A 16,758-nucleotide genomic window follows, 5' to 3' on the forward strand; every position below is an offset into this window, starting at 1 on the left:
CAGCTCTGTGGCCCCTGGAAGGGGGCGGAGCTATGCCGGGACGGGGTGTGGGTGTAGGGGTGGCAGCTCAGGGACGGGGGTGAGGCTGAGGTGGAGGGGCCATGCGTGGGCCAGGTGAAGCGGGGAGGGGCTGAGGCGACGGGGACGGGTCCCAAGGGCGGGGCTTAGTGGGCAGTGGAACTGTGTGGCGTCCGGAAAGGGGCAGAGCTATGCTGGAGTAGGCAGATACGGGAGCCGGTGAGGGGCGGGGCTGAGGTGGTGGGGGCGGGTCCCGTGGGCGGGGTTTTGCCCGTCTCCGCAGCTCTGTGGAGCCCGGAAAGGGGTGGAGCTACGGTGCGGGCGGCCACTTGGGGAGACGGCGAGGGGCGGGGCTGAGGCGACGGGACGGCCCTTTAGCGACTGAGGAGGGGGCTGTGGAGGCAGCCGGGGGAGCAGAGGCGCACAGGAGAGGTTGCGGGCAAGGAGGGAGGGAGGGCGCCCAGGCTCCGCGCGGCTCCCGCTGCTCTTGCTCTCGGGGGTCGGCGGGGCCCGCGCCCATGGCGGCGTCGGCGGCCCTGTCGGCGGCAGCGGCGGCGGCGGCCCTATCGGGCCTGGCGGTGCGGCTGTCACGCTGGGTCGCGGCTCGCGGCTCGTACGGCGCCTTCTGCAAGGGGCTCACGCGCACGCTGATCACCTTCTTCGACCTGGCCTGGCGGCTGCGCACGAACTTTCCCTACTTCTACGTCGTGGCCTCCGTGATGCTCAACGTGCGCCTGCAGGTGCGCATCGAGTGAGCCGCGGGGCCGGGCTGGGGTCCCGCATCCGCCCGCCCGCCGTGGCCCGGGCAGCCGCATGAAAGACTGCGCGGCCGCTGCGGAGGGAGGAGGGAGGCGGGCCGGGCCCGCGACTGTGGCCCCTGCGGGAGGACGGCCACCGAGCCCGGCCTGAATGCCCACACGTGCCGCCGCCGCGACATCGCACGGAAACTCACACAGGCCCGCTCATCGGCGACCTGTTGCCTCTGTGAGGCGAAAAAAAAAAGCGCCCTTTTGGAGAAAACAGCAAGTTGATTAGACTGGTCCAGACCCAAAAGGTAGGAGAGAGAGGGTGGATGCAACTGGGGCGGAGGGAGGCAGTGACGATGAATCTAGACCATAAGGCCTTGGGTGGTTTGGGGAGACACGCATGGAAGGTGGCGGGGAAAGCGGCGTGGAGAGCAGCGAGCCAGGAAAGGTAAGGCCAACGCCTTGTCCCCTACTCCCTTCCAGTGACTCTGAGATGGGGTGAGGGGCGACGGCATCAGCTTCCGGAGGGTCAACCTGCAAGGAGAGATGGGGCCTCCCTGCCACCCACGGCCCAGTTCCTTACCCTTGCCCCCAGAGGCCCCATGGTGTCATCTGAACGTGGGGGAGTGACAGCAGAGAGGGAGGCCGATAGGAAGGATGATCTGTTCTTGGCCAGACCCCAGATCTAACCCCCTTTGCATCCCTGGCCCTTCACAAAGCGGCCTCCCGCCTTGTCTCTGGGTCGGGGCACTGGGCTCTGCTTGTGCCTACTGCCACTTTTCCTGCCCCACCCCCTACCTGAGGGCACCCCCAAAGCTCTGTCTTTGGAGACTGGAGAGAGGGGGAAAGACTGTCCCTTGCCGCACAATTTGTCGTTCCTGCATCTCAGCACCCTCCCAGTGCCACAGAAGTCCACCCTCCAGCGTGGACAGCCCACTGTGGGCCTGTGGAGGGGGGAGGGGAGGTTCTCCTGGCCAGACAGCAGCGCCTCAGGCTGGGGCCAGGAGGCAGAGGGGAGGCGGAGGAGTAGAGGGCTGGAGGGACAGCACGGGAGGACACAAGGACTCTCTGGGTGGGAGGCAGCACCAAGTTTCCATCTCTTTTTCTCTTTCAGGAATGGGGGTGTGTAGGTGGTAACCCTCCCCTGCTCTGCCTGAGACAGCCAAATCCCTGCAGGGCCCCCCGGCCCTGAGGCTGCCCAAGGAGCAGCTGAATGGAGGCCTGACGGAGGCAGCCACAGAGGCCCAGCAAGCAGAGGCCGGGATAGGGCTGCCCCGTGATCCAGTTCTGGCATGAGGAAGGCCGGGACCCTGTGACCTGGACACTGAGGTCTCCTAAGCACACTTAGGACTGAGAAAGCTGGGGCTCTGGGGGGCAGGGAGGGGGAAGGGAGGGACTTGCCCCTTGTCACATGGATAGGAAGTGGGAAGCAGAATCTGCCCCTAGGCCTGCACTTCACCACTCCCCTCCCCAGGCACCTTGGGATGGGGGAGGGGAGCACAGGGCTCCCAGAGGCCCTAGAGAGAGAGGGGTCCAGGGGTAGGAGACCTGGGAGCTCACCTTCCTTGGGGTGGCATGGAAGGTCACGGGAAGACCAGGAGGACAGTCTGAGCTGAGAAGGGGGACAGGAGAGATGAGTCCCAGAACCCCCTTGGGAGCCAAGGGCCTCACCCCTAGTCTAGTTTCCCCACCTCACCCCATACTTGACCAAGGGCTCCTCAGTAGTTGGGTGGCACAAGCCACGTAACTTGGGTGGCGGTGGTGGGTTTGGACGGGGGTTGTGGCTCAGCTTCTGGGGACATACTGTAACCAGCAAGGTGAAGGGATAAACCCAGGGTGGGATGGGGCTGGGACCCGTGGTGTGACTTCTGTCTCTCTGTCCCCAGGCACGGCCCCCACCCCCAGGATCACACTGGAGAATCTCATCCAGGTGGGCTTGGCCTGGTCCTGGTAGGCCCTGGGTGTGCTGCTAACTGGCATTCCAAACTAGCCCGAGGGGAGCAGTGAGCAGCCCTGGCCTCCCACCCCTCCCTGCACCCACACCTCTGGCTCTGGTTGCTCGCAGCCCAAGTACTCAGAGGCCCTGGGATTGGGAACTGCAGCAGCCTAGGCAGCCCAGGGACAGAGAGGTCCTGTGTCACCATCTTCCCTCCTCAGCTGCCCAGCTGGAGACGAGGGCCTGGAAAAAGACCTCTGCCTGCCTCAGCCCGGCCCCTGCAGTCCCCACAGCCAGGGCCCGATGGCTTCCGTCCTTGTGCCAAGTCTCCTAGGAGCCCCCAGTCTGGGTGGTCCCTCTCACCCACTCCATCCAGGACCACTTTCGGGTGCTTCGCAGCCCACTGTTTCCATCCACAGATCTCCGAGGATGGGCAGCCTCGTGAGAGAAGAGTCACACGGGGCTGAGAAGGAGCGAGGGGCCTCTTGGGTCTGACCCACAGATATGGCCCTTTCAGACCCAGGCTTCCTCCTCCGGGTGACGAACCTCAGGTCCAGCCTCTTCCTGGACCAACCTGGAACGGAGAGCCCTGAGAGTGGCAAGCGGGAAGCTCTGCAGGCTAAGTGAGTGAGTGTGTGTGTGAGTGTATGTGAGTGTGAGTGAGTGTGTGTGTGTGGGTGTGTGTGGGTGTGTGTGGGTGTGTGTGGGTGTGTGTGGGTGTGGTGGGGACAGAGCTGTTTGCGGCGTGAGCTTCCTGTACAAGGAGCGACCTGGGGGCTAGCACACCCCTTTCCCTCCAGGAGAAATGTGTAGGGGCAGAGCTCAGGGGTCCCTGCCCTCAGCTCTCAGAGACCCCCCTCCACCTCTTGCAGGGAAGCCCCACCCCCTGCACAGGAGCCCAGGACCTGGGCCCTGGCCTTGGCTGTGGTGTCCTGGCTCAAAGGGAGTGGCTAGGGGAGGGACAGAGACAGTGGTGAGCATGTTAGCATCGTGTTCCTGCCCCCTGCTTTCTTACCATTTTGGCCTGGGCAGTTCCAGTGCTTCTGCTTGTCCTCCTCTGCTTTCTCCCCCCGGGGTCCTGGCTGCCTGAGGGGCTCGCAGTGCACTTTATTTATTTGCAGTCTGTTTTCCTGTTTTCCAGGGGTTTCAGACAGAACGTCCTGAATAAGAGGACTTTTGTTTTTCCTTGTGTGATTAACTCTGTACTGGTCAGCACAACCTGGTCAGAGAAATGTTCTCGTTTCTGCTGTTGTCAAATCTTGTTGACTCTTTAAATTATTTAAAAAAAAAAATCCTTGAATTCAGATAAAATATAATAAAAACTAGGCCTCCTGTTTCTGGTTGATGCAATAGCCCGGGGAAGGGGAGGGGCCAGTGGTGAGCTCACCAGCTCTGAAGGCCAGGACCTGGGGTAGGCCAAGGTGGGTCCCCAGAGCTGTGCCCTGGATGGGGCAGTGGGAGAGGGGGTGGCTGGGGCAGGGACACCCTGTCTGTTCAGAAGACACTCTGAGACCTGACTCAACTGGGACCCTGCCCCAGGAGAAGGCAGCAGAGGCCAGCCCAGAGGTGGCAATCTCCCATGCAAACTAATACCTAAGTCCTTTGTTCAAACAACCTAATAGCTAAGTCCTTTCTTCCATTTTAGAGGCTGGTGTTAAAAAATGTTAATTCTTTTGAACCCCAAGGGTGGGCGAGGGCTGCCTGAAGTGAAACAGCTGTCTGAGAACCCTCTGCAGCAGCAGGTGGTAAAGACCCCGTTGGCTCCCAGACATCCATGTTGGTGCTGAGTTGTGGGGAAGGTAAACCGCCCGGACTTGGGCACCTTACTTCCCTTCCCCCTACCTTAGACCCCAGCTCCGTTCCGTCAGAGCCCCACTCCCAGTGGCTCCTTAAAGAAGCCTGGGCAGGGACTCCTGGCTGAGACAGTGGTGAGGGGTGGCAAGCAGACGAGAAGGCTGGTGAGAGGCCAGGGAGTGTGGGTAGCAGGGCCCAGGACGTGGGCCCCACGAGGGAGGCCTCCTGAGGACACAGGGTTGTGGTCAGATGGAGGAGCACCAGCCTGGGGCTAGGGGCCCCCAGGGATCAGCAGTGGTGGCGATGCCCCATGGCACTGCCATCACAGAGGGATGGACCCCGGCCCTGCCAGGGTGCATTTTCACAAATAAAATTAGGAATATACTAATTAGAAACCTGCTTTCCCCCATCGTGTTTAACTTCCCATGTTATTAAGCGTGTTTCTCCATCAAAAGCTGCCTCGTGTTTCCTTGTAGGAAAGCGTCCCCATGCGTTTCCCTGCACCTGTCGGTTATTGCCCTTGACTGTTGTTGGTTCGTTGGTTGTTCGAGGGATTTGATGTTTTTGGTTGATGCTGAAATTTGTGGAAACCCTGGTGGTGTAGTGGTTAAGAGCTATGGCAGCTCACCAAAGGGTTGGCAGTTTGAATCCACCAGGCGCTCCTAGGAAACACTGATGGGCAGTTCTACTCCGTTCTTTAGGGTTACTATGGGTTGGAATCAACTTGACGGCAATGGGTTCGGGTTTTTTTTTGGTTGGAATTTTTTTTTTAAATTTGTTTTTGTAAATGATGCAGTGACAGATAAATTGGAATTGATCAAAATGAACAACTTTTGTGAATTGAAGAACACTATCAGGAAAGTGAAAAGACAACCTACAGAATGGGAGAAAATATTTGAAAATCATATATCTGATAAGGGACTTGTGTACTCAATTATAAAGAGAATGCTACTTAATTAAAAAACAAAGAGAGAGAACCCAATTAAAAAATGGGCAAAGGACCTGAGTGGACATTTCTCCAAAGAAGATAACAAATGGCCAACAAGCACATGAAAAGATGCTCAGCGTCATTAGTCATGAACCAAAAAAACCCAAACCCATTACCCTCAAGTTAAATTCAGACTCATAGTGACCCTATAGGTCAGAGTAGAACTGTCCCCATGGGCTTTTTCCAAGGCTGTAAATCTTAACAGAAACAGACTGCCACACATTTCTCCCTTGGAATAGCTGGTGGGTTTGAACTGCTGACCTTTCCTTTTAGCAGCCAAGCTTTTAACCATTTCGCCACCAGGGCTCTTTTCATTAGTCATCAACCAAAAACCAAACCCATTGCGGTTGAGTGAATTCCAATTCAAAGCTACCCTAGAGGACAGAGTAGAACTGCCTCATAAGGTTTCCAAGGAGCAGCTGGTGGATTCGAACTGCCGACCTTTTGGTTAGCAGCCGAATGCTTAACCACTGTGCCGCCAGAGCTCCCATTAGATGTTAGAGAAATGCAAGTCAAAACCATAATGACATACCATTTCACACACACTAAAATGGCTATAATTAAAAAAGAAAAGGACAAGTATTCGTGAGGATGTGGAGGAATCGGAACCTTCCTACACTGCTGGTAAAAATGTAAAATGGTGCAGTCACTGTGGAAAACAATTTGGCGGTTCCTCCAAAAGTTAAACATAGAATTATCCTATGGTCCAGCAATTCCAACCCTAGGCACATACTCAAAATAATTGAAAAGAGGTATTCAAACAAATACTTGTACATGTATGTTCATAGCAGCACTATTCTCAATAGCCAAAAGGTGGAAACAACCCAAATGTCCATCAGCTGATGAATGAATAAGCACAAAGTCGTCTGTCCATACACTGGAATGTTATTCAGCCATAAGAGACAATCAAGTACTAATGATGCTACAGTGTGGACGAACCTCAAAAACATTATGCTGAGTGAAAGAAGCCCTACACAAAAAGCCACAGATTGTATGATTCCATTTATATAAAATATACAGAATAGGAAAATCCATTAAAAAAAAAATTCGTTGCCGAGTCAACTCGGACTCAGAGCGACCCTATACGACAGAGCAGAACTGCCCCATAGGGTTTCCAAGGAGTGGCTGGTGGATTCAAACTGCCTACGTTTCTGGTTGCAGCGGTAACTCTTAACATCTACGCCACTAGGGCTCCATGCATGGGCTTGCTTGTGCATATTTACTGATCTGTAGTGAACAATTTCACACGTTTTTTCACCACATTAAATATGTGGTGAAACTCATGTGAAATTGTTCACTACAGATTAGTAAGTAAACACAAGTAAGCCCGTGCATACCTTGTTTATTAATATAAGCCTGTGCGCACCGTGCTTACTGGTTAATCCACCCCTGATTGTCTGTTATGTGAATTTCAACTCAGTAAAAAAATAACTTTGCTGACCAATATTTTTGTTTCATCATTAAGCCTCTTGCATAGATGAACTTCTCTCCTGGACTTTTCTTCAGCCCTTTACAGCCACGCCCCTGCCCCCATGATATTAAAAGTTCACCAAAGTAGCCCATACCCATGCCATTCTTTCTCAAACAATCCTGGTCCTTAGTTCTTTTCCCATTAGGGTGGCCCAGGCAGAGAGAGAGTTTCCAGCGAGTGATTTGTCACCTAGGACTGAGCTGGCCACGCTCCCCACTGCTTGTCTGGTGAACAGCAGCCCAGGCAACACAGGTAGTCCCTGATTTACAACGTATTGGAGTTAGGAAGAACCTCACTTACCCCAGCCTTACGGTTAGTAATACGTACTACGTACAATGTTGCAGTGTAATTTCCTGCTGTTATCATTCTCAGCTGTTCATTTGCAGATGTTTACATGTAATGTTTCCAACCTCCAAAGACAAATAAAAATCGGATTTATAATGACTTTGATAATAAAAGGCAATAGCAATTAAAACAAAAAAAAAAAAGTTCCACAAAAAAAAGCGTTTGACTTGCATCAGAACAAAGCTACGACGGAGTCATGGGAACGGAACCCCGTCGTAAGTCGGGGACTACCGACTCTAGAAAATAGCAGGCTGCCCCCCACCCCACCTCCAGCCAGCGCGTCCCCATGCCCTTGGGTTTGGCTCTGGGCTCTGACAGCGGCCTGCCCCTTGGACACGGATCGCCGCCTTCTGTGTGTATCGGTGCTGCCCCCTACACTTAAAGGCCTGCTCCCTCAGGAACCAGTCTTCAATTGCCCCACAATGCACACCCCAAACAGGCTGTTCCCAATCACCCCACGAGGAGGGTTCGAGTGAGCAGGCAGGATCCAAAGCTGTAAGAGCGCCCCCGGGGAGCACGTCTCACTCCAGGACGCTCAAAAGACCAAGCAAGTGGACGATAGAGATGGAGTTCCCCACGCAGGCTGACCAGATCCTCCGAGAACAGCGGGGCCATGCTTCTGATCAGCCCGCGGGCCGGGGTCTCAGCCTCGCCCTGCGACTCGCCTTAAGCACAGGTGTCACTAGCCCCAGGGGCCTATGTTCTGACGAACAGAAGAGGGCGCGCTGCTGTGCAAGCCCTGTCCCCAGGGGCCCTGCCTCTCGAGAAGGCCCTTAGTTGTGGCTCACCGTGATGTTCCAGGCTTTTTCTGGCATGTGTGCCCCAGTGCCTCGTGGCCTTGCCTCTCCCCGCCTCATCAAAGCCGGCTGTGGCTCCCTGACGGTCTCTCTCGCGGAAGCGCTTCGCGACGCCCTCCCAGGGGCTCTCGGATGTAGTTCAAGGGAGTCACCCGTAGGTGACGCTATTCTCACGAGCGCAGACTAGACTCTGGGGATGGGGTAATAAGCATTTCACTCAGCTTTGACAAAGTTAGCTTTTTGTAAATGTAATACACCAAGAAGATGCGATATCTAGTTTTTCAAAAGTTATTCAGGTGCAGAGTCTTAAGTAAATAAGAACCTATGAACCGTCATGTGCTTCCCATTCCTCCGCAGGCTACAGTGGTGGTTCGCAAATACCACCGGGATCAGAGCCAACGTCAGAATCACAGGGCTCTTTTCAGAGCACCACTACATACTAGCAGATTGTCAATCCCATCCTTTAAACCAGGCGCGATGCTGTTAGGGCAGGCTTTGAAAGGGGAAAGCAGGTGGGTTTGAATCCAGCTGCAGGTTGTGAGCTGGGTGACTCGGGCCAAGTCCCTCAGACTCTCTGAGGGTCGCTTTCTTCATTTGCAAAATGATGTGTAATTCATAGGGTGGTGTGAGGAATCAATGAAATAATGCACATAAATAAGTAAGCATTTAGCATGTGCCTGACAGGAAGCAGTCAGGAAGTGAGTACCAGTCTGTATCAGCTGTTAGCTTTATTAGTAGTTAGTTATTCATACTGAGCTCTTCAGTCTCAGGGACCTCAGAAAAGCAGCACTGTGTCAGTGGTAAAGGGCCCAAACTTCCTCGTTAAATACAGCAGCTCTACCGTTAATAAGGGATTGCAGGAATATAGCTCAATCTCTCTGAGCCTCGGCTTCGTGACTGGTAAAATTAGAATGCTGAACACTCACCTCAGAGCCTGTGGGGAGATTAAATGCCACCATGCACGCGAAAGTGCCTGGCACATAGGAGGCCTAGATGAGTGGGAGCCACCGCGAGCACACTTGTCCAAGAGAACAATGACCTGGCACTCATGGAGCCTCGTCTGCACTTTAGTCATTAACTTGTCACCTGCCAGCGCTCAGTTGCAGATGGGGGTATAAAACACATAGGATTAAGAAGAAGAAAGGGAGAGAGAAAAAGAAAACCTAAAACCCAGGGAATTCTATCCGTCAACATGCCCCCGGCCCCACGCTCCTTTAGGGAAGACAGCCATTCCGTGACTTCGATGGTCTCCAGATCAGAGACGGCTGGTCCACACCTGAACTCAGCACTGAGCCGCCGTGAAGGGCACAGCCTTCTTCCTCTGCAGGTTTCGAGCTTTGCTGGGACCGTCGTCCGCCGTCGTCACCGCATGCCTGAACTTTTCGCCCCCTGGGCTGTCTCTCTCCACGAGGTTCTCGTGGGAGGAAAACTTATGGAGAAGAGCTCGGCCGCGCATTCCTGCCGCACTCGGTCCCGGCCCGTGGCGCGCCAGGGAGGAGGAGTACTGCTTGCCAAGCTTTGTGCGGTTTCCCGTCCCCGCTTCCAGATAACTTGCCAGGCTACTTACTCCCCACCTGTGGGTTCAGCCCAGCCCAGCCCAGCGAGGGTTTCTTGAGCGCTAATTGCAGAGTTACTCCCGTTGAGGCTGGGAATGGTGGAGGTAGCCCTTGTCCTGGGTCGCGTTTCTGCCTACTGGCCTGAGTAACACAAAGCGTAGGCACACAGTGGCTGTGGTGCGTCCTGACCCAGGACCGCAGGAATGGATGCCTCTGTAATGTTCCCGCACTCAGTCGCCAGTAGCCTGCTGGGCCTAAATATTTCACATACACATCTAAAATGCAACAACCCACCAGCAGATGGCGTTGAGGACGGACAACTGAATCCCACATCTTCCTTTCTCCTGAGCTTCAAATTCCGACGTCCAAACATCTGAGTCGCGGTAGCTTTAGGTCTCTGGAGACTCACAGAACCCACTGAGTAGAAGGAGACGCTGAGGAGGAGCCTTCTGGCTGGTGCCAAGGTATTTGCTCAGCACAAATGGGATGTGGGTGTGTTTAGTTAGATGCCGTCCAGTCGATGCTCACACATAGCAACCGGTTGTGGCAGAGTAGAATTGCCCCATAGGTTTCCTAGGTTGAAATCTTTACAGGAGCAGATCGCCAGGTCTTTCTCCCGGGGAGCCACTGGGTGAGTCTGAACTGGTAACCTTTTGGTTAGCAGCCGAGCACTTAACCATTGCACCACCAGGGCTTCTTGTCAGGAGAAGAGCCAAACCAAAAAACCAAACCCGTTGCTGTCAAGGTGATTCCAAGTCATAGCGACCCTATAATTTGAAATGACGCAAAGCTTTTCTGGGCATGATTTGCTGGAGAAGAATGATTTATGTTAAAGAACTGCTGTGAGCATTTCCCAGCTCACAGTCCATGCATGTCTCCAAGGGTGGAAGGAAGAGGCTGCGAGATGTGCGTGTTCATGGGGTTCTTTCTATGTCCTTAACGGCCAGAAGGAGACTGTCTCGTGTACAGTGTCTGTGAATGCAAGACGCATGAGACTCTGCTGGGAAAGAAGGCAGTGGTTCCTATGCATGTGAGATTAGCTGGGGTGGGTTATTACTAGCGATCTATGGCTGCTGAGCAGTAGAAGTAAAAGCCTTCATCTGCCGGGTAAAGTTTTAAGAATTTGAGATAATTCCCAGGAGATTTCAGGCATCCCTGCTAGACTTCAGCATGCAATGCAGAGTATTGTTGGGGACTTGGACCGCTTAGAGTTCTTGTGTCCCTTGATGCCTGCGTTGGGTTATTAGAAGAGCATGGGGACGGGGAGGACTGCTGAAAGCGCTACAGCCCCTGGGTGAAGCTGAGGAACAATCATCCATTGACAAGAGCACTTTTTCCAGGTTTCTGTGGAGGGGGAGTCAGTGCTGCTCGGAAAAAAAAAAAGTCTTCCCTCACCACCTGGCTACTTCCCAACAACTACCAGGGATGAAAGACTTCTTCTGGGTTCCATGGATCCTAAAAGAGATCTGTGAATACTGACTCCATTATTGCAAAGTCCCATAAATGTCCTGGACCAAGAGTATCGGTTCTGAACTGGGGCTGTGGTGGGGAAGGGGCATGCCAAGGACAAGAAGGACGAAAGTCAGAAGCCTGGGAACAGGTTAGCTGGGTGTTCTGCTCTGGGTCTAAACCAGGCTGAAATCAAGGTGCTGGCCAGGGCTGTGTTTTTCATCTAAGGTCTGAGGTCCTTTTCCAAGCTCACCGGTTGTTGGCAGAATTCATTTCCTTGTGGCTTTAGGACTGAGGTCCCGATATTCTTGCGGGCTGTCAACCAGGGTTGCTCTCAGCTGCTGGAAACCACCCACAGATTCATGTCCTGTAGCCCCCATAGGCAGTTCACAACAGGGTTGTTTGCTTTCTTCCAGGCTGGCAGGAGTGAGTCTCTTTGAACTTCACCTTCTTTTAAAGGCTCCTCTGATTAGGTCAGACCCACCCAGGATAATCTCCCTTTTGATTAACTCACAGTCTATTGATCATCAGCAATGAGCAAGTAGAAAACGAAATTAAGGAAACATTACCATTTGCAATAGCGCCTAAAAGAATAAAGTACCTCGGAAGAAATTTAGCCAGAAATGTGAAAGACTTGCACACAGAAGATTATAAAAATTACTAAAAGAAATTAAAGAAGATCTAAATAAATGGAAGGACATTCTGTGCTCATAGATTGGAAGGCTTAACACAGTTAGGATGTCAATCTACCCAAAGAAATCTATAGATTCAATGCAATCTCCATCAAAATTACAACAGCCTTCTTTGCAGAAATGGAAAAACCAATCCTCAAATGTATGTAGAATGGCAAACCAAATCCACTGCCATCGAGTTGATTACAACTCATAGGGACCCTATAGGACAGAGTAGAACTGCCCCATGGGGTTTCCAAGGCTGTAAATCTTTATAGGAGCAGAATGCCACATCTTTCTCCCATGGAGTGGAACTGCCGACCTTTTGGTTAGCAGCTGAGCACTATAACCACTGCACCACCAGGGCTCCTTCATAGAATGGCAAGAGACCCCAAATAGCTAAAGCAATCTTTTTAAAAAAATAATATTTTATTGTATTTTCAGTGGAAGTTTACACGCAAATTAGGCTTCCATTTCACAATTTCTACACAAGTTGTTCAGTGACATTAGTTACATTTTTCACAATGTGTCAACATTCTTATTCATTGCATTCTGGTTGTTCTGTTTCCAGTACTCTAGTTTCCCTGCCTCCCTTGGCTTCTCATCTTTGCTTTAGAGTAATTGTTGACCTTTTTTCTTACACAGATTTTTTTTTAATGGAGCCCTATACTCACAGGTAATATCCTTTATTTTGTGTGTCAATCTGTTATTTTGCTAAAATGTTAGTTAAAGCAATCTTAAAGAAGAGAAATAAAGTAGGAGGACTCATACGATCTGATTTCAAAACATACTACGAAGCTACAGTAATTTAAAGCAGCCTGGTACTGGTATAATAATAGACATATAGACCAATGGCATGGCATTGAAAGTCGGGAAATAAATCTATTTATCTATGGTCAACTGCATTTCATTAAGGGTGCTAAGTCCATTCAGTGGGGAAGGAAGAGTCTCTTCAATAAATGGTGCTGGGAAAATTGGATTTCCACATGCAAAAGAATGAATCAGGATTCATGCCTCACACCATACACAAAACCCAATTCAAAATGGATAAAAGACCTAAATGTGAAAATTAAAACCATAAAAATCTTAGAAGAAAATGTAGGGGCAAGGTTGTGAGACCTAGTGTTTAATGATAGATTATCAGATGTGATAACAAAAGATCAGTCAGCAAAAGACAAAATAAACAGATAGGACCTCATTAAAATTAAATACTTTTGTACATCAAAGTGAAAAGACAACCTACAGATTGGGAGAAAATGTTTAGAAACCATATATCACACAAGGGCCTAATATCCACAATATATATAAAACTTCTACCTCTTAACATCAAAAAGACAAACAATCCAATCAAAAATTGAGCAAAGGACTTGAACATTGTTCACCAGAGAGGATACTCAAATGCACAACAGCACATGAAAAGATGCCCAACGTCATTAACCCTAGTTGGGTTGTTGTATGGACCGAGTCAATTCCGACTCACAGTGACCCTATAGGACAGAGTAGAACTGCCCCATAGGATTTCCTAAGCTGTAATCTTTACAAGAGCAGATTACCAGGTGTTCTATATATTTCTATAATGCTCTCAAATCCCATAAAATATGTCACTATTATGCTTTCAAAATACATATGTATAATCACAGATAATATGAATTTAAAAATAGAAATATGTCTGCCTTTGTGGGTCTCTCTAACATTAACTGTAAGTCACAAGAAAGTTGTTTAGAAAATTTCTGAACTTAGACATAGAAACATAGAAGCATGTGAAGTATGTAAAGAATGTAAACAACCTTTAAGTTGACTTTGACACAACATGCTGTAATAAAGAAGACATAGTTAATCTTTGTAAACTAGAACTGAGACAAAAGTCTAAACAACCTCCCTAATCTCTAACCTTGAAGAAAAGATGCATCATTTGGCTCATCTCTAACCCTGGAGAAAAGACATAATATACTAGTCTTTGACATCACACTGGTCCTCATTGTGTAAGGCCAAAGAGAGAATTTCACATATAAACCCTGAATTTGTGCTCACTCACTGAGAGAAAGCAGAGGAAACGGGATTTTTCTCTAGTCTCTTACTCTCTCTGAAGACAGACAGCCTGCTGAGACTCTGCCCACCGCCACTGACCTTGGACTTTAGCTATGAGGGACCTTCGCCTAGTTTGATGTTTGGTTAAGCCTACCTCCCGAGACCTCTTGTTAAAGGTAAAAGCCTGGAGTCTAAAGATTTGAAATCTAACCTTTAAACTAACATTTTAATTATTAATACTGATTATCTGACTGAAACAAATGTTGTGAGGTCTTACATGTGTGCCTTGCCATGACTACCTTGCAATAAACTAAATGAGTTTGTCTTAGGCTAGGTTCACTAGAGAAGAAAAACAAGTGAAGCATATATACATATATATATATATATATATATAGAGAGAGAGAGAGAGAGAGAGACAGACAGACAGACAGACAGACAGAGACAGAGAGAGAGCTTTAATTCAAGGAAATAGCTCACACAGTTGTGGAGGCTGACAAGGCCCAAGCCTGCAGAATTGGCTTCAGACTGGAGGCTTCTCCTGACTCACATGGTTGCAGGGCCTGACAAACCCAAGATCAGCAGGTCAGATGGCAGGCTGCTAGCTCACAGGGATGCAGAAACTAATGAATCCCAAAATTGGCAGGTCAGACAGGAAGCTTCTGGCTCAAGTCCCAAGAACCGGAGGTCAGATGATGATGAGCCAGATACAGGATCTAGAGTAAAAGCGAATGAGCTTTGCCAGAACATCCATATATATTAGATGCAGGCCACATCCCCAAGGAAACTCTCCACATCCAGAGTAAGTGTCTATCCCAGTAAGAACGAAATACTGCCCTTTCCATGATGGAAGCAGTCCAGTGTAATAAACTTGCCACCAGGTTGCAGGTTGATCACCTCAAGGTATGCTGTCATATCAGGGACTCAGTGTTGGTCTCTGGTGCTGGCAGACTGGGCACTCAGCAGTGGCTGTAGCCACGTCAGCCTTGGTGAGTGGAAGTCCGTGTTGCTGGGCCCATGCGTAACCTCCATCCCTGCCACCATGGCCACTTTGTTCACGAGCCCATTGAGCAATGACAGGAGTAGCTAGGGAAAGAGGAAGGCTGGTTTCCACAGAACGTGTTATCCTATCCACTTGATTGTTAAATTCCTCCTCTGCCGAGGTCACCCTTTGGTGAGCATTCACATGAGACACAAATATCTTCACTTCTTCAGCCCATTCAGAGAGGTCTATTCACATACCTCTTCCCCATACCTCCTTGTCACCAATTTTCCAATCATGTTCCTTCCAAGTCCCTGACCATGCAGCCAAACCATTGGGCAGAGCCCATGAATCAGTATACAATCATACACCTGGCCAGTTTTCCTTCCAAGCAAAACGAACAACCAGGTCCACTGCTTGAAGTTCTGCCCATTGAGAGGATTTCCCTTCACCACTGTCCTTCAGGGAGGTCCCAGAAAGGGGCTGTGGTGCTGCTGCTGTCCACCTTCAAGTGGTGGCTGCATATTGTGTAGAACCATTTGTAAACCAGGCACGAGTTTTCTCTTCTTCAGTCTACTGATCATAAGGAACTCCCCACAAGGCCATAGGTGCAGACTGGGAGATGGAAGGTAATGTGACAGGAGTGGAGACCATGGGCATTTGGGCCACTTCCTCACGCAACTTATTTGTGCCTTCGGGTCCTGCTCGGGCCCGATCTCGAACATACCACTTCCATTTAATTATGGAGCGCTGCTGTGCACATCCAACTTTATGGTTCTGTGGGTCAGACAACACCCAGTTCATGATGGGCAGCTCAGGCCTCATGGTGACTTGGTGTCCCATGGTTAAGTGTTCAGTCTCTACTAAGGGCCAGTAACAAACCAAAAGTTGTTTCTCAAAAGGAGAGTAGTTATCTGCAGAGGATGGCAGAGCTTTGCTCCAAAATCCTAAGGGTCTGCACTGTGATTCACCGATAGGGGCCTGCCAAAGACTCCAAACAGTATATCTGTCTGCCACTGACACTTCAAGTACCATTGGATCAGCTGGATCATATGGTCCAAGCAGCAGAGCAGCTTGCACAGCAGCCTGAACCTGTTGCAGAGCCTTCTCTTGTTCTGGGCCCCACTCAAAAACTAGCAGCTTTTTAAGTCACTTGATAGATAGGTTGGAGTAGCACGCCCAAATAGGGATATGTTGCCTCCAAAATCCAAAGAGGCCCACTAGGCATTGTGCCTCCTTTTTAGTTGTGGGAGCAGCCAGATAAAATAATTTATCCTTCACTTTAGAAGGTATATGTTGACATGCCCCACACCACTGAACCCCTTGAAATTTCACTGAGGTGGAAGGCGCCTGAATTTTTATAGGATTAATTTCCCACCCTCTAGCAAGCAAATGTTTTACCAATATGTCCAGAGTCATTGACACTTCTTTACTAGGTCCAATCAGCATAATATCAGTGTAATGAACCAGTGTGACATCTTGTGGAAGGGAAAGGGCATCAAGGTCCCTGTGGACTAAATTATGACATAGAGCTGGAGAGTTGATGTAACCCTGAGGTAGGCAAGTAGAGGTGTACTGCTGGTCTTGCCAGCTGAAGGCAAACTGCTTCTGATGGTCCTTTGAAACAGGTATGGAGAAAAAGGCATTAGCAAGACCAGTAGCTGCATACCAGGCAGCAGATGTATTAATTTGCTCAAGCAATGAAACCACATCTGGAACAGCAGCTGCAATTGGAGTCATCACCTGGTTAAGTTTATGATAATCCACTATCATTCTCCAAGATCCATCCATTTTTTGCACAGGCCAAATAGGCGAGTTGAATGGGGATGTGGTGGGAATCACCACCCTGCATCCTTCAAGTTCTTGATGGTGGGAGTAATCTCTGCAATCCCTCCAGGAATGCGGTATTGCTTTTGGTTTACTATTTTCCTAGGTAGAGGCAGTTCTAATGGCTTCCACTTGGCTTTTCCTACCATAATA

At 50.3% G+C, this 16,758-nt stretch overlaps 1 protein-coding gene across 1 annotated transcript; it reads left to right on the forward strand.

The window, feature by feature from the left end:
* The first annotated feature begins 536 nt into the window (after positions 1–536).
* On the forward strand, positions 537–2,045 carry LOC101344050 (small integral membrane protein 10-like protein 2A). Its single transcript, XM_004380978.2, has 2 exons — positions 537–1,072; positions 1,879–2,045. Exon 1 carries the CDS (start codon positions 537–539, stop codon positions 771–773), a length of 237 nt encoding a protein of 78 aa, XP_004381035.1. The 3' UTR covers positions 774–1,072; positions 1,879–2,045.
* The last annotated feature ends 14,713 nt before the right edge of the window (positions 2,046–16,758 follow it).

Source organism: Trichechus manatus, unplaced genomic scaffold (assembly GCF_000243295.1).
Source record: "Trichechus manatus latirostris isolate Lorelei unplaced genomic scaffold, TriManLat1.0 scaffold00079, whole genome shotgun sequence".
Taxonomy (NCBI): Eukaryota; Metazoa; Chordata; class Mammalia; order Sirenia; family Trichechidae; genus Trichechus; species Trichechus manatus.

What these genes read in the sequence shown, in the direction of transcription:
- LOC101344050 (XM_004380978.2), top strand. Translation starts at nt 537, where the DNA reads ATGGCGGCGTCGGCGGCCCTGTCGGCGGCAGCGGCGGCGGCGGCCCTA.